Raw genomic sequence first — 9430 nt, forward strand, 5'->3', positions numbered from 1 at the left:
CAGAGGAAATAAGTGCACATACCTGTAGTCTGGAGCGTGTTTGGGTGTCAGACTTAAAATGTAGTCACACGGTGACCTGCGAGATGACCAGATGGTTTTGGTATCTAACGTTAAACAACATTCATATGTGCCAAAGTGCATTTTAAAACGTCTTTGTGGAATAAAAAAACAAACTTTGCATATCTGTCGTAATGAAAGAAACCCTTTTTATTATCGTACAATAATTGAAAACCAACCAATTGGCTGACAATTGTCTCGACTTGCAGAAGAATGTCAAGACGTGTTTTGTTTATGTGTCAGTGGCCTTCACCTTTGACATATTACCCACAATACATGTGCACACGTGTTAGTTGGAAAAAGGAATGTTTGATTTCTTCAATTCATAATTCATCATTAAGTTGAGACGGCTTGTCAACAACATAAAACAAAATCACCAATCCAGTGCTCACATGAACTGGTGACCATTTGCGTCACCGATGACGTCAGTGTTTGATGACGTAACTAGGAGGTCCCTTGACAGGTGTCCCCTTCGCTGTTGTTGTCGTTGTCTGAGCCTTGTACCCTTCAATTATACACATCAGAACAAGAGTCATTTTACACAACAATTCATGTTAGTTGAGTAAACAACATTATAAAGAACTATAAGTTTGTTTCAACGCAAATTCTAATCGAAAGTGAATGAACTTTGTCTCCATATGACTATAGCTATGAAGTATACTGCACTATGACTTTATTGTTAATAGTGAGACAATTAACAACATACGACATTGACAGATATGGCTCATGGTACTACAACCCTTGTACTACTGGACCCATCACATATAAGATGGGTATCATAGAGCCTGTCATGTGAGTCCCGTAACGATATATGTACGGATTGGGGGTATTTCTCAACTGAACGTATCAGACCGCAGCGAAACGCACTGGATACGGAAGTAGCTATGCCACAGTAGCGCAGAAAAAGTCAATAACACTAATTGATGAAATAAATTGCGTAAAAAAAACGTCAGCAGGACAAGGGTTTTAAGTCTGGAGATGAAATAATACCCGAGAAATGTTCTTTGCGTATGATCATGACCGCCAAGTTCCCCATTATTGCCTTCGATATACCCGTTAAAGTGTTTAAATTCTCACTTAAAACGCCAGATTCTATCATATAAAAATATATGAAACGTACCTTATTCCCCGTTCTTTTTAGGTCTGCTCTGATTTTTGCCGTGTACAATAAGCGGTGAATGAGTGCCACTGTGCCCTGTACCCTCTCACACCGTGTCAGTGCAGTGTTGTACAGAGCAGTGGCCTTGGTCAAACATGGCGTGTCTCCAGTTTCTGTTCCTCTTTTCAGGAACACGTCACCGAAACTCTTGATCGCTTCCGTTTCCAACAAATTGTCCTCGTTTATGACACCTTCTATCATTAACTTGGTATATTCAAGCAGCACAAAGTCTTTGTCATAGCCAGAAGTCAACCTTCGATGATCCAGGTGTGAAAACTTCTCAGATGTCTTGGCAGGCGAATACATTTTCTCGCCGTTGGTCTGGGGTTCATAATCATTAGGGAATGTTCCTCTTTTCCCTACTCGTAGTTTCTCTGCGTACAAGTAACGATTTTCGAGACTTTCTGCCATATCTTTGTCCTTACACCGGAGCAGTGCAGCCCTGTACAACAACATGGCCCTGTCGAACATTAGTCCGTCCTTGTCGAGTTGTCCCTTCTCTAAGTTGACGTCGCCGAGACTTTTCAGCACTTCCACTTCCACCGCCCTATCCATGTCAGCCATGGCGTCCACCAGGGCACGGAGGTAGTCCGTCTCCGTACGCACTAGTCCGAGTCTCCTGGCCTTGGCGTCGGCCTCCCGAAGCTTCTCACAGATTCTCAACATTTTTAAAACTGAATGATTCTGTCAGGGAGACCTTAGATCACAGGAGCTTGACTGCAAGCACCTCTTCTGCTTTCGGTGCTGTTGAGCTCGAGCCCCTATTACAGGGATTACTATATATAGCAGTTGCTCGTTACTTGTGCAATGTTGTGATTTCCTTTCTATTTCATGAAAGCTGCAACGTTAAAGTCACTTCCGGGTACGCGTCCCGGGTAGTGTTATACGGCCCACAGGACGAATAATATATTTACCTTCGTCAAGAAGGTTGTGTTGTCGGTGTCGTTTGCATAGTTTGGTGTGCTTATGGTTGGGTTTGTTTGTAGACAGCATAACTCGAGAAGCTTTATGATAATTGATAGGTGGAAAGGTGTCGGCAAAACGAAGGTCAAGTTTGATAATGGGCCTTCTATTGGCATTCTACGGCACTGCAGGAGAACTTCCGGTTTTGATATCTTGTGTTCTCGACATGCCATGGTCGTGCTGAATGGTAGATAGCCATTGGAAGGTCTTGGAACAGAATGATAGATGTCTGTCACGTGACTCATGTGGTACTGTTGAGCACTTTTTGACAAGAGTGATATTGTCAAACCTATATCATCAGGCTAGAAGTGGGAAGGCTGCATTAGATCAAATATGGAAGCAGTTCATACTTGGTTACAAGCTTCACAACATCGAAAACAAATTGACCATATCAACCAATTGATACTGCTTGCATAATGCAAATACAGATATGTCACATATAAGGAGAACACTGTTTTATTGTTCGCAGATAAATGTACCTTGAGAACTTAGACAAACAATGGAATATGCTTCATATAGAACAGTGCTGTCAACATCATATAATTATGTTGATTGCTGTTTATTGCATTATTGATAGTGATGTATAATTAATAATAATAATAGTAATAATAATCAATGTTCTATGAACTATATGACCATAGTTAATACGGATATGTGTAATAGACTATCGTAATCTTACCAATTAATTATCATACGTTGCTACATGTATTTTTAATATGTAAATAAAGTTCATGGCGAGCATGTGAAATTCAAAAAGATGAAATTTGGTATGTGGTTAGGTCTTGTCCTATTGAAGATGATTAGATTTTGATCTCCAAGCAGACGTACAGAGGCAAAATCGAGGTTCCGAGCAGCAAACCTTTCGCCTGCATTTAGAGTTCAAAGTAAACTATGCACAATGCTGCGACGACTTTGCCTCCATATCCTTGATCATTACAACCCTGGGAAAAGTGTTCGTAGCAGGACTGTGAATGATTGTACATGTATATCCGTAGGGCAACTTACAGTGTTAACAGTCACTAGTTGTACCTGTACTTTCTGCACAGAATGAACAATCAATTAGTTTTAAAATATATATATATATAGCAGACAGACTGCCAAAATGCTGACAGAAAAAGTTACCTGGTTGTATAACGTTCCAAGAAAATCATTAGTATATTACTAATCTCAAACATATACCGCAGAACATACTAGAGTACAGCATCTTGTCTCAAAGAGACACCTTAGGAATGGTATAATTATAGTACCCTCTTCTGCATCTTCTCCGATCCTCTTCTATAAAAGTAATACATTTTTGGCCCAAAATAGTTACAGCAACTGGATAAAATTGTGAAAATTTTATCCAGTTGCTTGAATTACTATTTTGGGCTTATCTTATTACCTGGATGTCTAACATTCATCAGCATAATGCATTGGACCACAAGTTATGTACTACTACTTTTTATAGTAATACTGCTTATTCTTACATCTTCTGATGATCTTCTAACACATAAACGTGAACCACTGATCTACAGTTTAAACACTAGCATACCTATACAGCCACGGTTACACTTAAGCTGGCCATTTGACTAAATGTTATACCATTGCTATGTTTACTAAAACATTAAGCTTTGTGATTTAAAGAGACCCCAAAATCACTTTTACACAAGCTTTTTTTACTATAATTTCTATAAAGTAGTTAGTTTGATTTTTTTCTACGGTTAAGATGTTTCTATGCACATCTGCAAGAAATTTTATTTTTAGCACTTAGTCTTTTCACCGAAAAGTATAATTCATTTTGAGAGGTATTCATAGTTTTATGCTTAACTTAGGATATCTGGACTGTTGAAATTGCCCAATTGCCATTAGTTTACAACTAATAATACAGCCAAATTCAAAGAATTTTGTCAAACACTTTTATGTCCTCATTATTTGGACTTAGGAACAGGTTTTGCAATCTTTGAATTCTGGTAGTCTTCATGAACATATGCATGGTCGTGTGGAAGGTGTTTGAAATGCAAATCCCGGACGAAATACTTCATCACTACATCCTTTAACCCCTTGTCAATCACCATAACACAGAAGGTTATCATGCATGTATACTGGCTAAAGGCATTCTTCACGTGGTTTATGATGTGAGCCTTACACAAAGCCTCGTCCTTACAGTGTATGTCTATGTGATACACCCTGCCTCGGGGAGTCATGTAACTCCCCCCGAAGCTAAGACTCTTGGCGGCCGGTTTGGTCGAGTCGACAAGGACGTAGCAGCCCGCTTTTACAAACTTCTGCATCTTGGATTCAGAAAGTTTGTGTGGATCCCAGTCAACAAAGACGAAGCCTTCAGACAGGACGGCAGCTGAGAAGGCGGGCGGCAGCAGGCGGTGGATGTCGGTAGGCCGGTAGGGGACGAGGGTGGGGAGGGAGATCTGGGCGGCAGTCAGTCGGTCCTTCACGGGGGCTGCGTCCCAGCAAAAGTACATGACATTCTAGAGAGACGAAGTAGGCATTGCGGGCGTCAACTGATGGAATGTGATTTCAGAAGAGGCTATTTGTATTTCTATCCCCTAGTCTCAGCATTTATACCTCGGATGGGCTTTGACAGTCGTGCTACAAGGCACATTTCCAAGCTGATGCCGTGTCGGGTAGTTGACAGACTGTTTTTGTTTTCTGTACTCAAATGTGAACCCTATATCGATGCTTTCAGGTTAAGGTTACAACTTGGACCCTACGTTTGTTTTGGAGACATTTTTGCATTAAAGCGTTCGATCTGAAAATATTATGAAAATTTCATGAATACATCCCCTTGAAAATTGATTTTGTTTTACCTCGATAACCCAATTAAGAAGCTGTGTCTAGATGTGTATCATATTTGGTAGGTGTCAGCAAAACAAGTTCGATGATGGACCTCCTGGTTGTTTTAAGTTGTCCTACAACTTTGGATTTCACATATATATCGTGTTATGGACATGCTGTGTTCATATGTTTTGTTGGTAGATAGTCATTATCAAATGCTAATTAGCTTAGTTGATTAATTAGGAAACTTTCTAAGTACGCTGCGTTCCATGGTAGGAATCCCAAACTTGTGACATGTGAAACCGATAACTGAATATCAATAGATAGGAATCATATGCCCATGAAGACTTATTTTGCGTATTCAAGGAGAAAATGCAGTTCGGTATAATTTCATATTGGTAAATGACGAAAATCTAATACTTTCGGCATTTGGAAGTGAAGGTGAACATCATAACGCAAACATTATGCAAAGCAGGGCCTCGTTTATATAATTGATAAAGAAATACTACGATGGCCTTCGTTGCTAAAAGAAGACTTCATACTTGGAATAATTGGTGTTATTTGGTTAGAGAAGATGACCTGCTGATTATGCAAATTAATCAATGAGAAGCATTTAAAATACACCAGTCGTTATAATTTGGCGAAGCAAGCCTTGGGCGAAGGTATGAGGTCGTGGAACTATAGTTGTGACATGTGTCACTGACGTTGAGGTTATGCTACAATACATATTAGATCGATATGCAACTTAGGGCATACGTCGCCGAGGTCAAGTATATTTCTTGTTCGCGTTTGCACTCAAGCCCCAAAGAAACCCCGCTGCCGCTGACTGACGCATAACAGCACAGGTTAGTGTAAATAACAGGCCACGACATACTTACAATCACAGATTTCATCCTTATGGTAAAGTCTCTGTATTGGCGTTGCAGGTCCCGTCGCTCTGTTCCCCTCATTCCATGTAGTACTTTTGGTGTCCGCCCTGAATTCTCCATAACTTTAGCCAAGGTGTAAAGCCACGTGGCCCACATAAATGTTTTGGAGAGTCTTTTGCCTTGCAAATTTTTAGCAATGCGCTCGGTTTTGCCAAACACGGTTCCCCCACCATCCTGCGAACACGACACCCTGAGGTAGACCTAGGAGGAACAAAATAGTCGTATAGAATTTTCCGTTCGAAATCACAGCTTGCGTCTGGTGATTTATACCTTACAAAATGATTTCCGTCATGTTCGTTTCTTGGTTGACAGGCCTTATGATAAAATCGGTTAGTAACGAGTTTCAGTCTGACTGTAAGCTTGGCAAATTTCACGCCATTTTCCAGGTTGTTCTTTCATCACCAGTTCATACAGACCCCCCCCCCGCATACACACACTTTCTTGTTGACCTTCCGAATACACTTTTTCATCTCTCCATTCCACAAAATCTTTACTGTGCACCCCTTACCACTTCTCCATCTACCTCCACAAGGGCAAACACCGTGTCGGGATCGTCCACATAGCCGTGAAACTTGGCCGGAAGGTAGTCGAAACCGTCCCGAAATGTGTCCGGAGACGCCACGTTCATGACGACCTGGTAGTCATCGTGAGTTGCGTCTCTCACAGTCATCCGGGATCGCAGCTCTTCGTCCTAAAACAGCAGCAACAAGACAGATTCAGAAAAAAACGCCCCCGCAAACCTACAACACGTCTTCCTTACATCACATGCTATCTGGCACCAAACATCAAGACCATAGCACGTCCAGGTCAAAAGATCCAAAAAACAGATGTTCTGCTTCAGTACCAACTGAAGGTAAAATACCAGGGGGGGGGGGTCAAAATTGACCTTGACCTTTGTCTTGACAACACCTCCTCACATACCAAATGTCATCATATTCCATCTACAGGTTCTTGAGTTATGCTGACTAAAACAAATCCGGAAACACAGACAGACAGACGAGCCAAAAACTATTTCTAGATTTCAAGTTCCAGGCCCCCATACTTGTGTCAACGATTGTTTTCTCATGAACCATGCAGTGTATTTCTAAGTTCTGCAGTCTATCACAGTCATCCGGGATAGCAGCTCTTTGGTCTAAAACAACAATAAGACAGCTTCAGAACTAGAGTTACACGCTCCCATATTTGTGTCAACAATTATTTTCCCATCAACTATATATGCAATGCATGTTTCAGTTCTATTCTATTTTTGATAACGTTAACCTCTATTAGTATTACAGTTACATCGTTGACAAATACGAAATCAATAATTTGCCACAAATGTGTGTTAATATTTCCCATCGATTTTACAAGTGAGGTCGTTAATTGCGTAATTCATAGGTGAGAAATGAAAGGAAGAGGCGAGTCCCTTCTGTCTTAAGGGGAGCCCTGACCCTATTTGCACAACATTTTCGACTTAGCCATAGTGGTTCAAAGTTACCAATACAGTCCCATAACGGTTTCGACAGCCTAAAACATGGCTAGTCATGACTGATACAATTGCAAGGAAGGCGTTTGTTGCCTTTTAAAGTGGACTGCTGTTCACTGAGGGGAGGGGTCACCTTATGTAAGAGTGGACAAAATAGAGCTGTAGGTTTATATTATTGGTGCGCAGTAACTGTTACCATTTTGTGCAAGCTGTAGCAGCATCTGTTTGTAATATGATTCTCCATCCCCAACAAAGTAATCAGTCAATTATTGCGGTGCGATCATTGACATCATTGTCAACTATGTGTGAGTTTTTGATGAACTGAAGTACAAAGAGGTGTGATCCTCTGATGATCGGAGTAACAGGAACATGTCCTGCAGTGTGTCTTGACCAGGTCTAGCCGTTCGTCTGAAGAGACAGAATAAAAAGCCAGGGTTGTGGAGTTGGGAGCACAGTTGAAGCCAGAGTGGAGTTGAGCGAGAGTAGAAAGAGTGTGTCCCAACTTTACTCCCGTGCGCGTGTGTACGACAATGCTGTGTCCTGTGTGTGTTCCTTAGTCTTGTAGCCAGTTCCTCGGCAGCATTCCAAAAGAACCGGACCGAAACATCGCCCTACTTACATTTGGCGACGAGGATGGGATGCTGCTTAACCACCATCTAGAGGGACACTGCAGGACGGAAGACATGCCGGGACCGGGGGCCATGCTGGAGGATGCGCACGGGAGGGCAAGACGGTCGGTGCGACGCCAGTGACCAGGAGACCAGGGCAGGCGGCAACGATGCGAGGAGGCTGCACTGAGGCGTGCTGGATCAGGAGCCGAGGAAGAGATAAGACGGAGATCGGCGAGGACTGGACGGTACGGAGACAGCAGGGCCCGGGCCGTAAGGTGGGAAGAATGAACGTATGCCATGTACAGTCCAGCCGACCGTCTGTGCCAGAGTCTTGTTAGCAGATTCTGTTGGGAAAGTTTTAGTTGGCTTTAGTTTTGTTAGGCAGAAGCTATGAGAAAATGGGCGATGTAATCTCCGGGGAAACCCAGACTTTCGGGGGTTTGGCTTCGGTCATTCCAAGGAGGTTTGATGTTGTTGTGTCTGGAGATAATTTGACAGAAATATCGCCCCACTGACACCAGTTTTAAGGGGAGCCCTGGCCCTATTTGCACGGCATTTTCCACTTAGCCACAGTGGTCCAAAGTAACCAATACAGTCCCATAACGATTTCGACGGCCTAAAACATGGCTAGTCATGACTGATACAAGGAAGGCGTTTGTTGTCTTTTAAAGTGGACTGCTGTTCACTGAGGGGAGGGTCACCGAACAGTAAGCCTATTTTGCAATAGCGTTACACAACCACTGTGGTTGAAATATGATGCATTCAGCCACCAAAATTAGGTTAGACTTTCACGTCACTTGCCAAGGTTTTCTTGGTCTATACCCAGCTCTCACAGGACAAGATCGGGAACAGGAAAAGACGACGAGCACTCACCATTGCTGATCGAACCACCAGATCAAAATTATGATGAGGGACGTGTCACCTCAAGCTAAGGGTGTGGGAATGTTTTCATAGTGGTTGAGTGTCAGATCTATCAAGCGATTGGTTCAGTACATCCATAGGATTGCAACAAGGAGGTTTTATACAGATAAAACCTCCTTGATTGCAACAAGGCTGTCTGCCACCCCCCCCCCCCCCCAACACCCACTGTTCAACATATATTTAGAAAGGGAAAATAACGGATGTCACAGAAAATCATAAAAGAACAGTCGGTACTGGAGGAATGACAATCACAAATCTACGCTTCGCCGACGAAATCGACGGGCTTGTCGGTAAAGAAATGAGCTTGCCAACTTAGTGGAATGCCATGACAAAATCGACAGCAATAGCTGCATATACGGAATGGAAATAAGTGCAGAAAAAAAGTACATGTAATGGCAAATAACACCAATGACTTATAGACGGACATAAAAGTTAAAGGAATGAAATTGGAAACTGCCAGCCAATTCAAATACTTCACGACCTCGGTAGTTACAGATAAAGGGTCATAACCAGAGATCCTATAAAAAAAACATCACAGACTACAGCTCCAGTG

At 42.2% G+C, this 9430-nt stretch overlaps 1 protein-coding gene across 1 annotated transcript; it reads right to left on the reverse strand.

Moving 5' to 3' along the window:
- Positions 1 to 445: 445 nt before the first annotated feature.
- On the reverse strand, positions 446 to 1882 carry LOC136437224 (uncharacterized). Its single transcript, XM_066431705.1, has 2 exons — positions 1178 to 1882; positions 446 to 562 (listed from the first exon to the last, which is right to left on the reverse strand). The coding sequence occupies exons 1-2, from the start codon at positions 1880 to 1882 to the stop codon at positions 446 to 448; spliced, it is 822 nt and encodes a 273-aa protein (XP_066287802.1).
- Positions 1883 to 9430: the final 7548 nt, after the last annotated feature.

Source organism: Branchiostoma lanceolatum, chromosome 6, assembly GCF_035083965.1.
Source record: "Branchiostoma lanceolatum isolate klBraLanc5 chromosome 6, klBraLanc5.hap2, whole genome shotgun sequence".
Lineage (NCBI taxonomy): Eukaryota > Metazoa > Chordata > Leptocardii > Amphioxiformes > Branchiostomatidae > Branchiostoma > Branchiostoma lanceolatum.

Bases quoted from the DNA above. Each gene is read 5' to 3' on its own strand.
- LOC136437224 (XM_066431705.1), bottom strand. From the start codon at position 1,882: ATGTTGAGAATCTGTGAGAAGCTTCGGGAGGCCGACGCCAAGGCCAGG. The intron at 563-1,177 runs GTACGTTTCATA...GTATAATTGAAG, and splicing joins TAAAAAGAACGGGGAATAAG to GGTACAAGGCTCAGACAACG.